Source organism: Dendrobates tinctorius, unplaced genomic scaffold (genome assembly GCF_039654945.1).
Source record: "Dendrobates tinctorius isolate UK_male_01 unplaced genomic scaffold, ASM3965494v1 ptg000135l, whole genome shotgun sequence".
Lineage (NCBI taxonomy): Eukaryota > Metazoa > Chordata > Amphibia > Anura > Dendrobatidae > Dendrobates > Dendrobates tinctorius.
This window is the reverse complement of record NW_027361803.1, coordinates 8,551,889-8,575,781: the sequence shown is the minus strand read 5'-3', so window position 1 is coordinate 8,575,781 and position 23,893 is coordinate 8,551,889. Positions and strand designations below refer to the sequence as shown.

At 46.5% G+C, this 23,893-nt stretch overlaps 1 protein-coding gene across 2 annotated transcripts in view; it reads right to left on the bottom strand.

Annotated features, from left to right (window-relative positions):
• LOC141048427 (class I histocompatibility antigen, F10 alpha chain-like) overlaps positions 1 to 23,197 on the bottom strand; it is a 117,800-nt gene extending 94,603 nt beyond the window's left edge. For both annotated transcript variants that reach the window (XM_073543986.1, XM_073543987.1), the window contains exons 1-2: positions 23,050 to 23,197; positions 2,373 to 2,633 (exon numbers count right to left, since the gene is read on the bottom strand). In XM_073543986.1, the coding sequence (XP_073400087.1) occupies positions 2,373 to 2,633; positions 23,050 to 23,098 (310 nt within the window). In that variant the 5' untranslated portion in view covers positions 23,099 to 23,197. The remainder of the gene's footprint in view (positions 1 to 2,372; positions 2,634 to 23,049) is intronic.
• Between the last annotated feature and the right edge of the window lie 696 nt (positions 23,198 to 23,893).

Genomic DNA, 23,893 nt, shown 5'->3' with positions numbered 1-23,893 from the left:
TTGATTGTGCGTCCCCCTTCCAGCTTTTCATCCATAGTGCCCACCTGGCGCTGTTTACAAGACCCGCCGATCTTGCTGCTAGGCGCAGTGTCGGCAGATGCATCGGCCATGAAGGCTGCTGCTCCTCTAATTAATGGAATAGCGGCGCGCAGTTTTTCCATAGACCCTTTCTACTCAATTTGTTGGTCTAATTGGTCTAACCATACGAGCATTGATCTGGCGGTGCATGTGCTGGCTACTGCTGGTTTAAAAATGCCCGTAGTTGCTTCCTAAGACCTTTTTAATAATGACTCCGCTTTACGGTCTAGTGGGTCGGACAGTAAGCCTGCATCCTCTACCGGAAGAGTAGATTGTTTAGAGGTGGAGGCTACAGCAGCGTCAACTTTAGGAATTTTCGTCCATGTTAGTAGCTCATCATCGTTAAATGGGTATTTCCTTTTTGAGGCCGATGGGAGAAAGCTTCTCTGATCATGTTTTTCCCATTCTCTCTTAATTAAGGCCTTAATTGCCGGTATTACTGGAAAAGCTCTCTCTCCTTTTTCTCTCCGCCAAACCCGCAAACATTATCTTGCGTGGTTTGGGTGCTCTTTGTCTCCTCACACCCCATAGTGTTTCTTATGGATTTGACCAAGTTATCTACATTATCCAGGGGAAAACATGATCGTCCCTCAATCTCTGATGATGATGATGACGTGAGTGAGGAGTCTGAGTCTCTAGTTCCTCTTCCGAATCCGAGCTGAGAGTCACTTGCTTTTTGCTCCTACCTTCTGAGGGAGTACTAGCACGGGCGATAGCCTGTAGTTCCTCTCTAATGATGGTCCGTATGTCCTTAGATGACACTGCGGCTCCCTGTCTGGTCTCCCTAATGCATTGCTTGCAGAGATTTTTGGGGTAGGAGTCAGGGAGAGACTGAGCGCATAAAGCGCATTCTTTGTGTTTGGATTTGTCTTTTTTCTTAGCCTGGAAAGAGGGGAGACATGGTGAGAAAAAAGGAGGTGTCAGCTTACTAGGCAGAGTATGTTTTTGCGCACTCACCCAGTGAAACTTATGGTACCGGATCAGATGTATGAGGTCTGGATCTTGATTCTCCTGCGTCACTTCTGCGAGCGGTGTCCGTGGAACCTTTGCCAGAGCGGTCCCGGGAGGTACTGCCACTTGCAGAGTCCCCTGCTGGAGCATGCACGTCTCCTGGAGATGACATGATTCATTGCCAACTGCTCGGCGGCGTTCGTTTAAATAGGGCCTTCCCTTTTTTTTTTGACCCGGAAGTCCCTTCCGGGTCAAATCGCGCGCTTTGCGCCTGCGCAATAGCGCTTATGGGCGCCCTGTACCTCAGCCATTATGCCCTGGAAGTTCACCCATTACTTCCGGGGCTCGGAGCACCTACGTCGAGCGGCGCAGGCGCAGGCCCCGCTCTGTACACGGGGCTGCGTCCCCCAGCCGGAAATCTGCCGCTGCGTTTTTTTCTTCTGCGCCACTGGCGCTCTTACCGCTCCTACAGCGGCGGCTCTTCCCTGGTCCCAGAGTCGCCGCTAAGTATTTTCGGCGGCTGTCCCAGCGCTCCATGCGGTGCACCCAGTGTGCTCCTGAGTGAGACCGGGCGGCCCTCCCCGGACCCGGTCATCACTCCAATCCATCCACCAGAAGAGGGGGGAGCCGTCTAACGGAAACTCCCCCGACGCTGCTTCTGGACCACAGCCCCTGCCGTTCTCGCGGATACTGCACTGGCCCAGGTATGTGTTCTGAAGGATTCTTCCTGAGGTTCCCCTGGGAACAGCAAACCAAAACTGAGGAGGAGAGGTGGACTGCCCCCTTTTATCTTTCTGTAGGTTTCCTGTTCCAATGAGGCGGATCCCGCTACCTCCAGTGGGTGCTGTCGAGGCGAAGGGTAAAATATGAAATATTAACTGCATTACGGCTATGCAGAATATACTTATAATAATGAAGGTACTTCGCGCAGAAGTTGATCACTTCATAAGAGCTCATCAGCCATGACAAGATGACAAGAGGCATTATATGGGACCCTAACCTCATATAATGCCTCTCCCAAACTAAAAGCCTACAAATTTACTGTGTAGTGTGTATTATATTTATAGTGTGTATACAATATAGTGTGTGTGTATTGTGTATACAGTGTAGTGTGTATATAGTGTATAGTGTAGTGTCTATATTGTGTGTGTATACAGTGTAGTGTGTCTAGTGTATATACAGTGTAGTATGTATATTGTGTATATAGTGTATACAGTGTGTAGTGTGTGTATAGGGTGTAGTGTGTATATAGTGTATACAGTGTAGTGTGTGTATACAGTGCAGTGTGTATAGTGTATACAGTGTAGAGTGTGTATATAGTGTGTATACAGTATATTTCTCACCTCCGCTCTGGTTGAATCGCTCCATCACTGCCCTCACAGCATATTTGAATGCCGCCTCACTCCCTTTAGTGATCTGTGTCTGTTCCTTCCAGAATTCATCCCCCATTTTCTCCATCCACTGGACCTTGGGTCGGGCTCTGCCGCTCTCTGAGTTATAATTCACAATCTGCCGATGATCCACATATCCGACTGATGAGTATTCCGGCAGCCCAGACCCCGGAGCTGAGACCACCGTGTCATAATACCGCAGAGAGTGACTGTCTGAGAGAGACACAGAGTGTTACATGTCACACACAGGACCCTGCAGTCACAGGAGGAGACACATATAAACCAAAGACAGAAACATAGTGATTAACCCCTTAAGGACCAAGCCACTTTGTAGGTTAATGACCAGGCCTTAATTTTGAAATCGGACCGCTGTCATTTTTTGTTGTTATGACTCTGGAACGCTGATTCTGACACTGTTTTCTCCTGACACTTTGTACTTCATATCAGTGGTAACATTTCTTCGATATAACTTGCGTTTATTTATGAAAATAACAAAAATTTGTCAAATTTTGCATTTTCCAAATTAAGTTTTGAACCCTTAAATCAGAGAGTGATGTCACACAAAATAGTTACTAAATAACATTTCCCACATGTCAACTTTACATCAGCACAATTTTGGAAACATAATTTTTTTTTTTTGTTAGGACGTTATAAGGGTTAAAAGTTGACCAGCGATTTCTCATTTTTTCCCAACAAAATTTACAAAACCATTTTTTTTAGGGACCACCTCACATTAGAAGTGAGTTTGAGGCAGGGTGGATTGATTTAAATCACGCCGATTTAAATCATGATTTAAATCACGATTTAAATCAAAAGATTTTTTTCTATTTAAATCGGATCGATTTAAATCATGATTTTAATCATGATTTAAATCACTGATTTAAATCAAAAGGTTTTTTTAATATAAATCACAATTAAAATGAGAAGTGAGAGCAGTGTGCATGTGCGCCCATAGTTACACGGACGAAACTAGGGGCAACGATCTAACGCCAGGGTGAGGGGGGGACCCCAAAGTAAGTAAAAATCTTTTTTGTTTTACTATATGGCAATAGGTAGGTGTTTAAAAGCAGCATGTCTTAATTGTATAAACTATTAATAGCCTCCACATTTTGTTCATACTGCCCCTTTAATTCCACACTTCTAGCTTGGTTTCAGTTTTGGTTTAGTTTCTTTTTCCCTGCATTCAGTTGACATGCCCAAACTTGTTGGATAGTCAGCAGTACTTGGCTCAGGCTGTAGTAACATCAGCAGTGCTTGGCTCAGGCTGTAGTAACAATCAAACTTCATAAGTGATCTGTGTGAGCCATGGCAGCAGGTCGTAAGAGAGACCCTATTTGGGTTCATTTTGTTGAGATGCCAGCAGCAGATCTTGGAAAGAAAGGTGCAAGAGCAAAGTGCAAATACTGTCAAAAGGATATCCAAGGACTTGTTTGCCGTTTGAAATCACATTATGAAAACTGCAACCAGAAGGGAAATGAAGATGTTGATAGTGATACAACTAATGTCAATGAACCCCCACAGCTTCTTATGCACCAGGAGCCTAGTACTAGTGGTAAGTCTGGCAATTAATTTACAACCTATTTTTTTAACAGACATTTTACTGGGATGGTTAAAGTCTATGAAAAGAAAAATGATTTAAATCAAAAAAATCTGATTTAAATCAAAAAAATTTGATTTTTTTGATTTTTTTAAAAAAATCAAGATTTTTATCCACCCTGGTTTGAGGGGGTCAATATAACAGAAATACCGAAAAGTGACACCATTCTAAAAACTGCACCCCTCAAGGTGCTCAAAACCACATTCAAGAAGTTTATTAACCCTTTAGGTACTGTGATAAAACACTCCAGGATCGGCTTTGCTGGGGTCAAAGGTCACGTGCGTTCAGCATGAAACTCAGGCGCAGAGCTGGGATTCGGGTGTAACTGACCCTGGGTCAGGTTTATTAACGGTGAAAGCAATGCAAAAGGAAATAAAACATAAAACAAATCCTTGCCTGTCCGGCACTAACTAAACAAGGTACAACCTAACTACCAACTGGCGGGCTTCTCCCGTCCAGCCAAACCACAGTTGCAGTGGGCACTGCTTTCACTCACGTGTGTCTCTCACACAGACAGACTCTCTGTGTCCCCAGGCTGAGACACCCACACAACCACCTGGCATCCTTTTATATCCACCACCCATTATTCATTAGCAAGCAGGTGCGATACTGACCAGACTAGGCCACATAGGAAAGGTATCTGGGAGAGATATACCTGCCTTCATCCACTATTCCCACATGATTCTCACATATCCCCCCCCTCTGCTCAGACCACTCCGGTCGAGCAATGACACCTGCCAAACACTCGGGACAGGGCATCTGCGTTCCCCATCTGTACCCCTGGGCGGTGCTCCACCGTAAAAGTGTAGGCCTGCAGGGCAAGGAACCACCGGGTCACCCGGCTATTCCGTTCCTTGTTCAAGTGCATCCACTTGAGAGGGGCATGGTCCGTGATCAGCCTGAACTTTCGGCCCACGAGGTAATATTTGAGGGCCTCCAGAGCCCACTTAATGGCGAGGCACTCTTTTTCTACGACTGCATACCTTTGCTCGTGTTTATTCAGCTTCCTGCTGAGATAGAGGACTGGGTGCTCCACTCCGTCCCTCACTTGTGAGAGTACGGCCCCGATACCGGTATCAGAGGCATCCGTTTGTACCACAAACTCGCTGCGGAAGTCCGGAGTCACCAGTACGGGCTGAGAGCAAAGTGCCCGTTTTAGGCTATGGAAGGCTTCTTCAGCCGCTTAACTCCATTTAATCATGATGGAGTCTTTCCCTTTTGTAAGATCCGTCAGTGGGGTAGCGATGGCTGCAAAATTGGGTATGAACCGGCGATCCCCAGGAAGGCTTGCACCTGCTTCTTGTTGACAGGTTGTGGCCAGTCCTGAACCGCCTGAATCTTATCAACCTGGGGTTTAACAATACCCCTCCCAATTACATACCCCAAATACCGGGCTTCTTCTAGCCCGATGTGACATTTCTTGGGGTTCGCGGTTAGACCTGCCTCCCACAGGTCGTCAATCACAGCTTGTACTATCTGGAGATGAGTCTCCCAGTCCAAGCTGTAAATGACAATGTCATCCAAATAGGCCGAAGCGTACCGCCTATGTGGCCTCAGGACTCGATCCATCAGTCTCTGGAAGGTCGCCGGGGCCCCGTGCAGTCCAAACGGCATATACACATACTGAAATAGACCTTCCGGCGTAGCAAATGCCGTCTTTTCTCTGGCAGCCTCCGCCAAAGGGATCTGCCAATACCCCTTTGTTAGGTCTAGGGTCGTAATATACCGGGCTTTTCCTAACCGATCTATTAACTCGTCGACCCGGGGCATAGGATAGGCATCAAATTTTGAGACCGCATTCAGTTTCCTGAAGTCATTGCAGAACCGGATTGTGCTGTCCGGTTTAGGAATTAACACAATCGGGCTGGACCAAGCACTGTGCGATTCCTCAATGACGCCTAACTTTAACACTGCCTTCACTTCTCGGGAAACGGCTTCACGGCGCGCTTCCGGAATTCTGTAGGGTTTCACGTGAACAGTGACACCAGGTTCCGTTACAATGTCATGTTTCTGTCATGGTTAGGACATGGTTAATGTCCTGTTCTGACAGGGTTAACATTGCCGGCCTCTCTTTGGATCTGGGAGGGGTATTTATGCTCACTCCATACTGGCATTCTCTGTCAGTTATACTGCTATTCTGGTGTTGGTTGTCTTAGAATAAGGACTGGTTTTTTGTCCGAAACGCGTCCAACTACACGTCCTGATGCGTCTCTTATCATGATGGAGAATCTTATGATTTTTTTAAATTTTGGAATAAAGGAATAAAAAAATTTTTAATCTAATTACTGATCTGGATGCTGGAATTTTTTTCCATATTACGCTTTGCTGCAGAGGGATCCTGTTTCCACATTCCGTGCACCGATCGGACTTATAGCTGTCTTCTTTGGGGTGAGCTGAAAAAATTTTCTTTTTTTACCTTGCTATTCTGGTGTGTCTGACCCCTGGTGTGCGTGTACTCTGCATTGTTGGTTTGCTTCCTGTGTATGACCCGGCTTGTTCCTTCACTCTGTACTCCGTCTCTCGTTTTTGGTACCATTGTCTTTTCTGGTTCTGACCTTCTGGCTTGGCTATGGTTACTCCGTTACAGTTTACCCCTATTGTACCGTCTAATACCTGTTCTGGTTTTCTGATCTATTGCTACGTCCTGACAATTCTTTCTGTCTAAGCCCTTTGGTACTGTCCTGCTATCTCGTGCTTTGACCCGGCTTGATCTGGTGTCTGTCTCTGTGTATGCTCCTTGGTAACATTGTCCTGTAGTTACCCTTCTAGGAGTTTCCCTGCAGCTCCTAGCTCTGTGGAGCTTAGGCCACGCCCCCAGCAGTCACGTGATTCAGGTCCTAGAGCATACATTGTCACCACTGCTGCTCGCTCCGCAGGTATCTTTGTGCACAGTCTTTGTATTCAGGACACATGCCCTGGCTCAGTGAGCAAGTGCAGTGCGGTGTTCCTGACATTATAACTGACCGTTTCAGGGTTTTTTTCCTCTGAAGGGAAAAAAAAAAAAAAGTGTGTGTTATCCTCATGGATCCCATACAAGCCTTGGCTGATCAGGTCAAGCACCTGACCCAAATGTTCCATAAACTCAATGTGGAACAGCGCACGATGGCCCATACCCAGCAACAGTTGGTGGTTACTGTGCAGGGGGCTGTCGATGCAGGGGCTTCTAGTTCTGGGGGTAGGGATGTGTCATTAGCGTCCCCCGAATCTCCAGTCAAATTGCCCGATCCCTTCTCAGGGGATAAAAAGGAGTTCAGGTCTTTCAGAGAAGGATGCAACCTTTTTTTTTCTCTAAGGCCCCGCTCCTCCGGGGATGAGTTCCAGAGGGTGGGGGTCATTATTTCCCTACTTCGGGGGGCTCCGCAAGCATGGGCTTTCTCTCTGTCTTCCTCTGCTCCTGAACGTATGTCAGTGAACTTGTTCTTTGAGGCTCTGGGGCACATTTATGACGAGCCTGATAGAGTGCGTCTGGCAGAGGATATGGTGATGAGTGTGACACAGGGGAGGCACTCTGCTGAATGGTTCTGCTCAGAGTTTAGACGTTGGACCGCCGAAGTATCCTGGAATGACGCCGCCCTGAGGGGGTTGTTTCGCAGGGGACTTTCTGACCATCTGCAGGACGCTCTGGCATTACATCCGCCTCCTGATACCCTGGAGGACGCCATGATGCAGGCGGTCCATATGGACCGGAGACTCCGTGCTAGAGGAATTATGCAACAAGAGTCTCCCTTGTACCCCAAATTGTGTGACACTTCACCCGTATCTGAGCCCATGAACGTTGGGTCAGTCTCGGTTAAGGAGAAAGAGAGAAGGCACAGCAGAGACAACCTACTATGTTTTTACTGTGGAGCCTCTGGACATTGGAAAAGGAATTGTCCCTCCTGCCCTTCTTCAGAGAAACCTTCAGAGAAACGACTGAGTCTGGGCAACAATCGAGGAGGTTGTCCAGACTCCCAGGTACATTTTTTCTCACGTATAAAAATGGTCCTCCAGGTTGAATTGGAAATTGCTGGCGGTCCTGTTATGACCACCGCCTTTGTTGACTGTGATTCCTCCATTAATCTGATTGATGCCCAAGTTGTGACTCTTAATAAGATAGGGACAGTCAGGTTAAAAGACCCTGTTAAAATTGTGGCTGTGGATTCATCCCCTCTTACCCGGGATGGAATTTGTTTTATGTCTGAAGTTTTTTCTATGAAAGTGGGTTCCACTCATGTGGAAAAGTTAAGTTGTTTCGTTATGAATAATCTGCCTGCAGGACTGGTATTGGGAATGCCCTGGTTGCAACGCCACAATCCTCTTATTGATTGGGTGAAGGGGGAGATCACCCGTTGGGGATGTAATGATAATGGTCTGTGTTGTAACCCGGTTCCTTTTGTCAATCCGATAAAATCTGTATCTGTGTCATCTGTCGGTCTGGAGGGTATTCCGGAGTACCTGAGAGACCTTAAAGATGTGTTTTCCGAAAGCGAGGCCGAGGCGCTCCCACCACATAGACCATATGATTGTGCTATCGATTTAGTACCTGGAGCCAAATTACCCAAGGCTCGTTTGTTTAATTTGTCCGGGCCTGAGCGCCAAGCTATGAAAGAGTACATTAAAGAAAGCCTTCGCAAGGGGCATATTCGGCCCTCGGTCTCACCCGTGGCAGCGGGGTTTTTCTCTGTAAAGAAAAAAGATGGTGGGTTGCGACCGTGCCTCGACTTTCGAGAACTGAACAAAATTACTGTTAAGAACACGTACCCTCTCCCGTTGATTCCTGATCTATGCAATCAACTCACGGGGGCCAAATGGTTTTCTAAGCTCGATCTACGAGGGGCTTATAACCTTATAAGGATCCGGGAGGGGGACGAATGGAAAACAGCGTTCCTGACAACTGAGGGGCTGTGTGAAAACCTGGTTATGCCCTTCGGCCTCACTAACGCTCCTGCGGTTTTTCAGAACTTTATTAATGTTGTTTTTTCTGACTTGATTGGACGTTATGTAGTCATTTACCTGGATGACATCTTGATTTACTCTGAGGACAGTCAGTCACACTTGCATCATCTGCGTACGGTGCTTATGAGACTCCGGGAGAACCATTTGTATGCTAAGCTGGAGAAGTGCTCATTTTTTATGCAAGAACTGTCTTTTTTGGGTGTAATTGTATCCGGGGAGGGATTCCGCATGGATCCAGGGAAGGTTCAGGCCATTACAGATTGGGTGCAGCCTCATGACCTGAAGGGGTTGCAGCGATTTCTGGGCTTCGCTAATTATTATAGGAAGTTCATTAAAGGGTTCTCGCAGGTGGTAAAACCCTTGACGGACCTCACTCTTAAAGGGGCAGATGTAAAAATTTGGTCTGTGGCCGCAAAAAATTCCTTCCTGGCATTAAAGAAGTGTTTTACTACAGCCCCTGTGTTGGTACAACCCGATTCGTCAAGACCTTTTATCGTCGAGGTTGACGCTTCGGAGGTGGGGGTGGGGGCAGTATTGTCACAGGGCCCCTCTACCCTGACTAACCTCAAACCCTGTGCATTTTTCTCTAAGAAGTTCTCGTCGGCCGAGAGAAACTATGATGTCGGTAACAGGGAACTGTTAGCAGTTAAATTGGCCTTTGAAGAATGGAGGCATTTTTTGGAGGGGGCCGCTCATCCCATTACGGTCGTCACTGATCATAAAAACCTGGCCTATATCGAGTCTGCTAAGAGATTGACCCCCAGACAGGCTCGGTGGGCACTTTTTTTTTCTCGATTTCAATTTACCATCACGTTCTGACCAGGGTCTAAAAATGTAAAGGCAGATGCCTTAATCCGAAGTTTTGATTCTGTGTCCCCTCCAGAACCTCCTTCCTCCATTCTTCAACCGGGAGTGGATGTAGCCGAAATCTCCTCTGAGTTACAGAGCGAGATTCTGGAAGCACAAGCACAAGCTCCCAGGAATAAACCCCCAGGTAAATTGTTTGTACCCGAACAATTCCGTCCCACACTCCTTCAAGAATTTCATGACTCTATGTTAAGTGCACACCCTGGTATTGCAGCTACCCGGGGGGCAGTAGCTAGGGGTTTTTGGTGGCCCTCTATGGGTACTGATATAAAAAGGTTTGTGAATACTTGTGGGGTGTGCGCGCGCTCTAAAAGCTCTCAGGTCCGGCCGGCCGGGGAATTGGTGCCTTTGCCAATTCCGGATAAACCATGGACACACCTGTCCATGGACTTTATCACTAACCTTCCGCCTTCCAAGGGCAACTCAGTGGTATGGGTAGTGGTTGATAGATTTTCTAAGCAAGCCCACTTTGTGCCATTACCTGCGTTACCATCGGCTGAAACCTTGGCTCGTTTGTTTATACAGCACATTGTTCGACTGCATGGAGTGCCTGTGAACGTGGTGTCGGACAGGGGTGTGCAATTTGTGGCCAGGTTTTGGAGAGCGTTTTGTATGAAGTTGGGGGTCACGTTGTCATTCTCCTCTGCCTATCACCCGGACTCTAACGGACAAACGGAACGCACCAACCAGTCATTGGAGCAGATTCTGAGATGCCAGGCCTCCTCCAGACAGGAAGACTGGTGTGAGATATTGCCCATGGCAGAATTTGCATTCAACTGTCGGGTTAATCAGTCTACCGGAAAGCCTCCCTTTCTGGTCAATTATGGGTTTGTTCCGCAGTTTGGGGAATTTTCCCATATGGATTCGGATTGCCCTGGTGCCGAGGGGATGGTACAACAATTAAAAACCCTCTGGAAGGAGGTACAGGGGAACATCTCCAAAGCCCAGAAGAAGTTCAAACATTTTGCAGACAGGAGGAGGGGGGTGGTTCCTGCATTAACAGTGGGGGAAAAAGTCTGGTTGTCCACTCGTAACATCAAACTTAAAATACCCTCTATGAAGTTGGGCCCCAAATTTATTGGCCCATACAAGATTGTAGAGGTGATCAACCCGGTGGCATACAGATTACAGTTGCCCACCTCCTTCAAAATCTCTAACGTCTTCCACAGGTCCCTATTAAAACCTGTGGGGAGTTAGAGAAGATCCCTCATCCGTGGCTCCACCAGTGTTGGTAGAGGGTCAACTGGAGTACGAGGTAGGGCGCATCATTGATTCGCGGTGGGTGCGCCAGAGACTTCAGTACCTTATCCATTGGAAGGGATATTCCGTTGAGGATCGATCGTGGGTTCCGGCCAGTTCGGTGCACGCTGATCGACTGGTGCGGGCTTTTCATGCCAGGTACCCTGAGAAACCTGGGGGTCTGGTGGCCCCCCATTAAGAGGGGGGTACTGTCATGGTTAGGACATGGTTAATGTCCTGTTCTGACAGGGTTAACATTGCCGGCCTCTCTTTGGATCTGGGAGGGGTATTTATGCTCACTCCATACTGGCATTCTCTGTCAGTTATACTGCTATTCTGGTGTGTGTGTACTCTGCATTGTTGGTTTGCTTCCCGTGTATGACCCGGCTTGTTCCTTCACTCTGTACTCCGTCTCTCGTTTTTGGTACCATTGTTTTTTCTGGTTCTGACCTCCTGGCTTGGCTATGGTTACTCCGTTACAGTTTACCCCTATTGTACCGTCTAATACCTGTTCTGGTTTTCTGATCTATTGCTACGTCCTGACTATTCTTTCTGTCTAAGCCCTTTGGTACTGTCCTGCTATCTCGTGCTTTGACCCGGCTTGATCTGGTGTCTGTCTCTGTCTATGCTCCTTGGTAACATTGTCCTGTAGTTACCCTTCTAGGAGTTTCCCTGCAGCTCCTAGCTCTGTGGCGCTTAGGACACGCCCCCAGCAGTCACGTGATTCAGGTCCTGGAGCATGCATTGTCACCACTGCTGCTCGCTCCGCAGGTATCTTTGTGCACAGTCTTTGTACTCAGGACACGCGCCCTGGCTCAGTGAGCAAGTGCAGTGCGGTGTTCCTGACAGTTTCATTAGCGTAGTCTGCACGGGTTTTTCTGAGAAAAACTTTTGGTTGTGAAGTAGAAACTGCCTGACCTCAGTCTTTTGCCGCTCCGAGAGAGTCTCTGCAACCCGTACCTCCGGTACGGTATGCGAGCAGACGGGACGGGCCAGCTCCGCTGACAAAGCAGACCGATCTTTCCAGGGTTTTATCAGATTTACATGATAAATCTGTTAAGGTTTCCGTTTACCTGCCTGGTATACTTTGTAGTTTACTTCACCAACTCTTTCCTTAATCTCAAAGGGGCCCTGCCACTTTGCCAGGAACTTACTGTCCACCGTGGGGACCAGGATCAACACCCTATCTCCGGGTGCAAAGGTACGGATCTTGGCGCCCCTATCATAGATTCTTTTCTGGGCTCCCTGAGCCTGCATCATGTGTTCTTTGACGATAGGCATAACAGCCGCAATACGGTCCTGCATTTGTGTGACGTGATCTATCACCGTTTTAAACGGAGTGACCTGACCCTCCCAGGTTTCTTTTGCAACGTCTAACAGTCCGCAAGGACGTCGGGTGTACAATAACTCAAAAGGCGAGAACCCCGTGGAAGACTGGGGCACTTCCCTGATGGCAAAAAGCAAATACGGAAGTAAATAGTCCCAGTTCTTCCCATCCTTGTCTATCGCCTTTCTCAGCATCTGCTTCAGAGTTTTATTGAACCGTTCGATCAACCCGTCTGTTTGAGGGTGATACACGGATGTGCGTAACGGTTCGATTTGTAACAATCGGCAGAGCTCCTTCATTACCCTGGACATAAAGGGGGTCCCCTGGTCGGTGAGTATCTGTTTTGGTATACCGACCCGACTAAACACATGCACCAGTTCCTTGGCAATCGTCTTGGTGGCCGTGTTACGCAAAGGTATGACCTCCGGGTAACGAGTGGCATAATCCAAGATGACCAGGATATGTTGGTGTCCACGTGCAGATCGTGGAAGGGGCCCAACTAAATCCATCCCAATCCTCTCAAACGGGACTTCAATAATAGGTAGGGGTACCAAAGGGCTACAGAACCGGGGCTTAGGTGCAGAGGCTTGGCAGTCAGGACAAGACTCACAATATACACGAACATCGTGATGCATGCCTGGCCAAACAAAACAGTGTAATATCCTTTCGGTGGTTTTCTGGACACCCAGGTGACCTCCCATCACATGTCCGTGGGCCAGGTCCAGCACCTGCCGCCGGTAGGGTTTTGGCACAACTAATAGTTGCACCGGGTCTTCCCCCTTTTTCTCTATCTGATAGAGTAAATCATTCTCCAGAACCATGTAAGGATAGGCCAGCCTAGAGCCAGGTTCTACGGGTACCCCATTTATCACTTTTACATTTGTCCTAGCCTGAGAAAGGGTAGGATCCTTTATTTGCTCGCTTTGGAAGTCATCTTTCTGAACTTCTAAATCCGGCAAACGGGGAGGTGGACGGCTGTCGGCCTCCTCCTCTTCCCCGGTCTCCTCCGTATCACCCGCCATGACTGAAAACGGGAACTGTAGGTCATTTCCAGCAGACTCTTCCCCCGAGTCTTCCGGGGAGACCTCTTCCAGGGGTTCGGGACCCACACGCGCCCGGGGAGGAGAATCATGTACATTATTACCCGAGGGCATCAACTGATTCTCCCACAATTGCCAGAAGTGGGAAAAAACCCGGCCAAGGATAACATCATGCAATAACGCCGGGACGAGTCCCACTTTATGTTGCACAGAACCATAGGAAGTTGTAATGCATATGACCGTGGTGAGGTATGAACAGGTGTCTCCATGCACACACGTTACAGAAAATTTGTCTGATGGTCCAGTCGGGGCTAACACCAGACTGGCCTTCACCAGAGTCACCACACTTCCCGAGTCTAACAATGCCACCACATTTTTGCCATCAACAGTTAAATCACACAAGTGTTTTTCCACATACTTTTGACCGGCATTCACACTCACTACCCGTGCAACCATAGACATGCGGTTTTTAGAGTCTGTGACGTCGCACTGCATGGGTTCAGTAGTGACCGGACAGTTCGCAGCAATATGTCCCATCTCTTGGCAGCGGAAACACCTAACGGGCCCCTTGCTTAGACCATAGTTCGTTACTCTCGGCCTCGCAGTGCGGGCAGTCCCGTTTTCCTCCCCCAATGTCTTAGGGATTTTTCCTTCTCCCCTACTCCCTGGAACAGTCTTACCGGTTCCACGTGGAGATGATGAAGAACGAGGTGGGGTAGCGTCGTCTCGGAGCCCTTCCGCCACGGAGTAACATTCTACCAGATCCACCAGTTGATCTGCCGTCGTAGGATTTCCATGGCTTACCCACTTCCTCAGGGCTGGTGGTAGAGCTCTCAGGTACTTGTCCATGACGACTCTCTGGATTATCTCTGGCGCTGTCAGCACCTCGGGTTGTAGCCACTTCTTCGTCACGTGGATCAGGTCGAACATCTGTGACCGCGGTGGTTTATCCGGCTGATAAGTCCATTCATGCACTCTCTGTGCACGGACAGCGGTCGTCACTCCCAGCCGGGCCAAGATCTCGGCTTTCAGTTTGTCAAAGTCCTGCGCGGCTTCAGGTTCTAAGTCATAATAAGCCTTTTGGGCCTCACCGGAAAGAAACGGGGCAATCAGGCCGGCCCATCGTGCCTTCGGCCATTTTTCTCGCACCGCCGTCCGTTCAAACGTGGTCAGGTATGCCTCGACGTTATCTTCGGTCGTCATCTTCTGCCAGTACCGACTCACGTGAATCACTCTCGACTCGGCTTCCAAGTTAACCTCATGTAGGCTTGCCAGGCGCAGCGCCACCTGCTGGAGAAGCGAACGATTGGTAGTTGTTATGTCCACCAACTCCTTCAGCTGGGCCATCATCACCCGATTAGCTTCTTGCTGGACGGCGGTGGACTGTACCAGCGCTTTCACCACGTCCTCCATGCTCATGCTTGCAACGTGATGCCCGCGTTCTCCACCACAATGTGATAAAACACTCCGGGATCGGCTTTGCTGGGGTCAAAGGTCACGTGCGTTCAGCATGAAACTCAGGCGCAGAGCTGGGATTCGGGTGTAACTGACCCTGGGTCAGGTTTATTAACGGTGAAAGCAATGCAAAAGGAAATAAAACATAAAACAAATCCTTGCCTGTCCGGCACTAACTAAACAAGGTACAAACTAACTACCAACTGGCGGGCTTCTCCCGTCCAGCCAAACCACAGTTGCAGTGGGCACTGCTTTCACTCACGTGTGTCTCTCACACAGACAGACTCTCTGTGTCCCCAGGCTGAGACACCCACACAACCACCTGGCATCCTTTTATAACCACCTCCCATTATTCATTAGCAAGCAGATGCGATACTGACCAGACTAGGCCACATAGGAAAGGTATCTGGGAGAGATATACCTGCCTTCATCCACTATTCCCACATGATTCTCACAGTACTTCTCAAGAATTGAAGCAATGTGGAAGGAAAAAATGAAAATTTAACTTTTTTTCCCAAAAATTTTACTTCAGACACAATTTTTTTATTTTGTCAAGGGTACCAGGAGAAAATGAACCACAATATTTGTTGTGCAATTTCTCCTGAGTACACCGATACCCCATGTGTGGAGGAAGACCAATCCTTAGGCGCACGGTAGCGCTCAGAAGGGAAGGAGCATCGGTTGAGGTTTTGAATGTCAAATTCGCTGGAATCGAGAGCGGACGCCATGTCTCGTTTGGAAAGCCCCTGATGTGCCTAAACAGTGGAAACCTCCCACAAGTGACCCCATTTTGGAAACTAGACCCTAGGGTGCCAAGGAAATGCAGGGTAAAAATTAAGTCGCAAGTTTTTGAAGGTCTTACCTCCTAATTTTGTTCCTTTTTGGTCATAGATATTTTATAATTTTCTTTTTTTAAGATTAGTTATCATTTACTGGTTGCTCAATGGCACATCATATTGCAGTTTTAAATGTTTGTTTAGTATTTATCGTCATGCATATCCCGCGTAATGTATGGTATGTTATGCCGTTTACTAATCAAATTAATTGATCTTATATTTTGATCGGGCGTTTCTGAATGCGGCGATACCAAATATGTGTACAATGTACCTAATTGTGTAATGCATATTTTACTGTAATAGAATGCTTACTGCCATTCTATGTTTTTTGAATTATAAATAGTATATCCAGTTAAAGATATGATGACAAACTGAGTGGTTATTGTGTTGTACAATATTGTGGAAAGTGAGAAACATGGAATAATTCACATGCCTTGAGCAAGTGGTAAATCTAAATTGTCAACATATTTTACATGGTGAATCCTTATGCCAAAAGGAACAAATTTGAGGGGTAAGACTTACCAATTTGCAAAGTTCATTTTTCCTTGGCACCCTACTAGACCCCCCCAAGGAACATCTAAATGAGGTGAGAACTTTGAACCCCCAAGGGCTTCACAGAAGTTTATAACATAGAGCCGTGAAATTAAAAAATAAAAAATTTTTCCACAAAAATGATCTTTTTCCCAGAAAATTTTTATTTTCACAAGGGTAACAAGAGAAATAGGACCCCAAAAGTTGTTGTGCAATTTGTCCTGAGTACGCTGATGCCCCATATGTGGGGGGGACCACTGTGATCGCCTTACTGCGATCTTTGGGAGGCAGAATGAACAAATCCACAAAAGGTGAAGAATTGGTTTTATTTTTTACGCCGTTCCTTGTTCGGTATTAGTGATTAGGCGACTATTCCTCGGGTCGGTGCGATTACAGCGATACCAGATTTATACCTTTTTTCATGTTTAGCTTCTATCGCCCACTAAAAGACGCTTTTTTTTTTGTGCAAGAATTTTTTCGTAAGAAATATTTGCATTTTGAGAGCTATAATTTTTCCATATTTCAGCTGACAGAGTCATGTGTGGGATTGTTTTTTGCAGGATGAGCTGACGTCTTTATTGGTAGCATTTTCGGGCACATGACGTTTTTTGATCATTTTCTATTCCGATTTTTGTGGAGGCAGAATTAACAAAAACCAGCAATTCAGGAATTGTTTTTTTCTTGTTTTTTTTCTCCGTTCCGCGTGTGGTAAAATTGATAAGGCAGCTTTATTCTTCAGGTCACTACGATTACAGGGATACCTCATCTGTATGTATCTGTATGGCGGCTTGTTTTTGCGGGACAACATGGCGCATTTAGTGATACTATTTTTATTACCATTCGTTTTTTTTTTTATCGCGTTTCTTATTCCATTTTTTCCAAGAAGTATGACGATCGCCTCTGCTACACAGACGTGATGCATAGATCACCTCTATGTAGTAGAATTACAGCATTGCTATGAACGCCGACCACAGGGTGGCGCTCCTAGCAATCTGCCATCAACAACCATAGAGGTCTCAAGTAGACCTCAGGTTGTTATGGCAATGCGTCGCTGACCCCCAATCACGTTACGGGGGGTCGGCGATTCGCGTATTTCCGGCCGCGCGCTGGAAGCTCTAGTTAAATGCCTGCTGTCAGCGTTTGACAGCGGGATCTAACTAGTTAATAGGCGCGGGCGGATCGCGATTCCATTCGCTCCTATTGCGGGCACATGTCAGCTGTTTATAACATTTCGCAGTTTTGAGGTTGGCTCACCACCGGAGCCCTCATCAAAGCGGGGCATACTGCCAGCTGACGTACTATTCCGTCAGCTGGCAGTAAGGGGTTATTTTTTTTTTTTTTTTTACCTAGTCCCTTTATGGGACTTTCACTTTTTTTTTAATTTGGTTGATGGTATAATACATTGCAATACTGGAGCATTGCAATGTATTATTCCTATGGAGAAAGTTTTTGAGACCATGCTGAGAGCATGGTCTGAGGCTCTCAGTAGCTGGATGACCCGGGCGTTGTCATGACAACCCCGGGTCATCATGGCAGTGATCAGGCCCTGCGATTACATCGTGGGGACGCCAATCAGAAGGCAGAGGGAGCCCCCGACCCTCTGCCTCCCACTTGAACGCTGCAATTGCGCCCAATTGCAGCAAACAGGGGGCTAACAGTCAGGGGCGGATGCCGCTCCTGGCTGTTAGTGCAGGAAGCTCAGCCACCGGCAGCGCTGAGCTCCTGCACTGACTGGGCTGTGACCAATCACAGTGTTGTGGGTGCGGGGACCAATGGCAATGATCCACGCACATCTTCCTCATGAACTGTCAGTGTGTGTTTACACACAGCGACAGTTTAAATGCAGGACGGACATAGTCCATGGTGCGGGAACTGATATCCTGCCTGTGACGAACTATGTCCGTCCTTAGATGTTAAGGGGTTAAATACCCTGCAGTAAATAAATAGCATTGTGCTTGAAAATAACATATGGTACTTAGTTAAAATGTTTTTTGATAAAAAAATAATGCGGAAGCCATCCCAGCACTCCACGGTGACCGTAATTGGGACAGTCCTAACTCGAATATTAAAAACCTTATCGTTTGTCAAGTGACATTCCATGACCTTAGTTTGGAGATTCAGGCCGGTTCTTCTCTATTAACCCTTTACCGACGATGCCTATTTCCACTTTCCAAAAAGTCTAAATTTTTCAATTCTGACCTGTGGTAATAACTCTGGAACGTTCAACAAATCCCTGTGATTCTGAGAATGATTTTTCATTGTACTTTATGTTAGTGGTAGATTTAGAACAATACGATTTGTATTAATTTATGAAAATATAAAAATTTTTACCAAAAAATTTGAACATTTTGGAATATTAAAACGTTGACATTTTATGCCCTTAAAACAGTTAGACCACATAAAATGGTTATTACATAACACTTCCCACATGTCTACTTTACATAAGAATCATTTTTTAATCAGAATTTGAAGCGTTAAAACTTTGTCAGCAATTTTCGATTTTCCAACAAAATTTACATAACCAATTTTTTTTAGGGACAACATCACATTTGAAGTGATTTTGAGTGACCTATGTGACAGAAAATACCCCAAAGTGCTCAAAACCACATTCAAAAAGTTTATTGACCCTTTAGGTGCTTCCTAGGAAACAATGAACATCCTAATTTTTTTCCAAAAAAGATTTTTCAGCCCCAAACTTTTCATTTTCACAAGGATAACAGGAGAAAATGGCCCCCTAAATTTGTCCTGAGTATGCAGATAGCCCATATATGGTACAAAATTACTGTTTGGGCGCACAGCAAGGCTCGGAACAGAAGGAGCGCCATTTAACTTTTGGAGTGCAAATTTGGCTGGAATAGATAGCGGACGCCATGTCACGTTTGCCGAACCTCTAATGTTCCTCAACAGTAGAAAAAAACCTCAAGTGACCCCATATTTGAAACTGCACCCCTCAAGGAATTTATCTAGTAGTGTGTTGAGCACTTTGAACCCACAGGAGCTTTATAAAGTTGATCCGTGAAAATGAAAATCTAGATTTGTGAAATTGTTGTGAAATTTCTCCTGATTACAATGATACCCCATATGTGGTGGAAAACTACTGCTTGGGCGCATGGCAGCACTCAGAAGGGAAAGTAGCACCATTAGACTTTTGAAATAGCTGTCGCGGTAGTAAGTCACATGCCTCCTCAGCACCACTCTACCCAGTGTGCGGCTTCTCCACGTCCACACGTCAGGCTGCCCTGTTAGTCTTACAGCACTGCTGCATCTGCATGGCTTTCATTTAGCCTTAGGGGGTGTGAGGAGTTGGCCATTTACTAAAGACTATTGGATGAATGGACGTAGAGTGGAGTCCACAGCTCTACGGGATCCAGTCTTTTTCCAGCACGGAGCACTGGTTACGTTGATATTGTTGTGTTTTATTAGAGATTTGCTTGCTCTTCAGTTCAGACTCACGAATCAATATTTCCATTCAGTGACAGCAAGCAGAGGAAGACATGCTGGTTCGATGTTAAGTATACATAAGGCCAGACAGGAGATTGCTAAAGGTAAATGTAAAGAAATCATTCTATTATTAATTTAATCTGTATCTCATGGGCCTTAAGCCTTTGTTCTCCCAGCAAAAAGGCCCACTGTGGGGATGGGGATAGTAGACCCAGGGGAGCCGTCACCACAGGGGGTCTCACATGCAATCTCAGGTGATGGACTTATGGAATGTTCTTCATTCGTTGAGCTAAAAGCAAATGTTTATGAGGGTCGGTGTGTACACTTCTGCCCATTCAGGGGGGCTGATTACAGGAAGGGGGCAAGAAGCCACATGTTTAGTCAGAGATTTGGGAGTGACGTAGAAGGGAGCGGATCTAGGATGAGGTCATGGAGCACATGGATGGATGGAGTTTGGAGTTCGGTTGCTGGCAGGGCTGGACACACTTGCTATTGTTGAGGGATCTGTCGTCTGGATTTCAGGAACATTATTAAGGACTGTTGCTGCTGGATACATGGGAATTTGTTGTTACCGGTTGTCTAGAAGAGCGTTGACTATGACTACACATTATACTGGCTGGAGATAAGAAATCTGTGGGCCAACCAAAAGTTGGGAGAGAGTGAGTATTGCCTGGTACGGTGGCAGTGGCACTACCAGCCTCGGGGGGGGGGATCTTGTGGACTGAGTGCAATGTATTTTGCCCATCTACCCAGAGTTGTTGTAAAGCCATGGATGTAAGGGATACAAAATAGTTGCTTTGTTAACCTGCCTAGGTGTTTATTACAACCCAAAAGCTCAGATCTTCACAGGGGACATGGCCGGTCTCTGCAGGAAGGTAACCTTGCTGGGTCCTGCAGCGATTAGCTTCCCTGGCCTATTCCGAGCTAGCAAGGTCTTCATTAGGCAGCTCTTCCTACCAATCCTGAACTATGGTTCCTATCCTGATAGTACCTGTTCATGCATTCTTCTGTATTCCGCCGCGGATTAAAAACCCGACTTGTTTACCCGTCCCGCCTGACCTCTCTGCTCCTGACCTCAGCTAAGATTACTGATTCTGTGATGCCTGACGACACCTCTCAGTACCTCATACCCGCTGCTGCAGACTTGGGGACTGCCCTCGAGTGGTACCTTGTGAAAATGGGCGTCACCATCAGAGGCTCTAGTGACTACGTAGTAGTCACTTTGTTCCGTCCCTGCAAGGTAAGCCCGGCCCGTGGCGCACCCACCAGCATAGGTGACTAAGGGCACTAATGTGCCAGAAACGCGTCAGCTTGTTTTTGTACAATTTGTACGCTTTGAAAACTGAATAAAGTTCATTTTATGATTACCTGGACGACTGTGCTGAGCTCACTCCTCCCTCCTCTCCTTGCTTCCATATATGTGGTCAGACACATTTTCAGAGTGCCATTTGGCTTTTAGGGAGCAGAGTTTCCTGGAGTAGTTTGCAGAGCCACTAAGTTCCAAAACAGTAGAAATCACCCAAAAGTGACCCCATTTTTCAAATTATACTGAGGGATCTTATCTAGGGGTGTACTCACTATTTTGACCCCACTGGCAATTAGTGTGCAATGGAAGTTGCAGAGTGAAAATTACATATATGCCATTCCAGTGTCTTAGACATGGTGCCCGGCTTGTGCGTCTGGACAACCCTTTTGAAAATCTAACAATTGACGACTAATCTCAATATAAGATTGGTGGGGGTCCGACACTCTCACAATCAGCTGAAAACTACTCTCAAACTAATGCTAGGTCCACACTGCGCTTGCGGACACTGTTGGGTGCATGCGCTCCATGCTTGGGTTTTACTGGAATGTTTTCTGGGATCCATGTCGCTTTTCCAGCGCCTCTGAACTACAAGGAACACGGACAGCCTCTGTTTTTCCACTGACAGCAGATCTGAGGAGGGGCTGGTGTTTTGCTGACGTTTTCATTGGGGCCATTTGGGGGAACATCTTATCTATCATTTGATTTTTATTCCAATTTTGAGAAACAGAATAAATAAAAAGCAATTCAGGAATTGTCTGCAATGTTTTTACACCATTTTATGTTGTTCACTGTGCGATAAACGTGATAAGACGACTTTATTCTTCGGGTCAGTACAATTACAGCGACGTCGGGGTTATTTAGTAATTTCATAATTTGCTATTTTTTGGTAAACGCTGATTTACAAACAAAGTATCTGTCATTCCATCACCGTATCCTGAGAGCTAGAACTTTTTCACTTTCTCGCTGATGGAGCCGCGTGGTTCTTGTTTTCTGCGGGATGAGTTGATGCTTTTATTTGTACCATATTGGACACAGAACATTTCTTGATCCCTTTTTTTTTATTTTGGGTGACAGAGGAAACAAGAACCAGAAGTTTATAATTGTTTTTCCACGCTATTCACCGTGTGGTAGAAGTGATCGGGCAGCTTTATGCTTCGGGTCATTATGATCGCAGACACCGGTCTTATACAGGGTTTTTTATGTTTTGCCACTTTCGCACACTACAATCAATATGTTACAATGTTTTTCCATCCTCACACTCTGACAGCTGTAACTTTTTTGTTTTTTGTCTGCAGACCTATGTAAGGGCTTGTTTCTTGCGGGACAAGATGATATTTTTCTTGATACCATTTTTATTGCAGGCAATTTTTTTGATCACTTTTTATTCTATGTTTTGTGTGTCAGTGTGGTATTTTTGGCATTTTTATTTTTTTACAGTGTTCATCAGATATTATATAATGTGACACTGTGTTCCGGATCTGCTGATACCAGATATGCACTTCTTCCCCTTTACTTTCGTTTTTTATAGATAAAACAGCGTTTTTACTTGCAAAATATTTTCTCTTTTCTTTTTCTTACTTTCTATTTTTATTTTTCACATTTTTATAAACTTTATTTCACTTTTTTTCTTTATCATCGCGTCATACAGGTCCGGTTGTTTGTGGGAACGCACTTCCCATTGCACCGTACATGTACAGCAGATGTCAGTAAGGGGTGAAAGTCTATGGGAGTTACAGCAAGAGCAGAGGCTTTTATGTTCCTCACAGATGTTCTGCAGCAGCTGGGGTCATGTACTGTACAGGTCACTCTGCAGCTGCTGCAGAACCTCTCTCGGCTTCCTGTGTGCACTTTTTATGTATCCTGCTCTCTGCACACTAAAGACTATGGGCCCGAATCATTATTGTATTTGTATCTTACAGGCGCAGCTTCTCTAGTGGATTTCTGCCTCTTATAGACGACAACACATTGATCCATAAACTCCAATCACAACAGACGACATAAGACGTAATAATCCTCTGCGATCAGGAGCAATCACTGATCACCCTCCATACTCACCAGAACACACCGCAGACACGTGAAGGAGAAGCCCAATGAGGGGCCACATCCTCCTGCCCCCGATATATGGGGGGACCCCGAGGAGGAGAAGCTCAGTGTCACCCAGGACTGACACACTGTAATGGCTTCACAGTCACTGCACACTGGAGGGCGGAGCTCAGCGCTGATTGGACGGGAGCTGCAGCGTCCTCCAATAGGAGAAGGAATCTCCGCTGCTCAGCAGTTACCGGGCAGAGGGAGGACGGAGAGGTGAGAGCTGGAGGAAGCGAAAGGGAAAGAAAACCTGTGAGATCTCAGGGCCGGATAAGACGCGTCACACAGTGACCACGGGGGACAGAGGCCGCAGATACAGGAGCCATCCTCCAGGGGATAATGAGGGGAGAAAGCCTCTGGGATTACTCAATAGGGGAAAATCAGTATAAGGGATGTGCCCCCTAGAGGCCGCGCAATGCTACTGCAGACAGTGTCCTCATTGCTTTACCCTGCTGCACTGCTCTCCATTCACCAACACCCAGCATGCAATTCTGTACATAGAAATAGGTAAAATACTTTTATCTGTCCTGGACGACCACTAATGAGAGCCCCCATCTAGTGTCACATTTATTCTCAGACTTCACATCTGACTTCAGAACCGCAGCAAATCATGAGCCTCCTCTGACCTCTCTCATACCATCAATTCTTCACATCCTCCTCTGACCTCTCTCATACCATCAATTCTTCACATCCTCCTCTGACCTCTCTCATACCATCAATTCTTCACATCCTCCTCTGATCCTTTCTATTCTTCACCTTCTCTTTCTGTAGTCAGGAATATTATTAACCCCTTCATGACCCAGCCTATTTT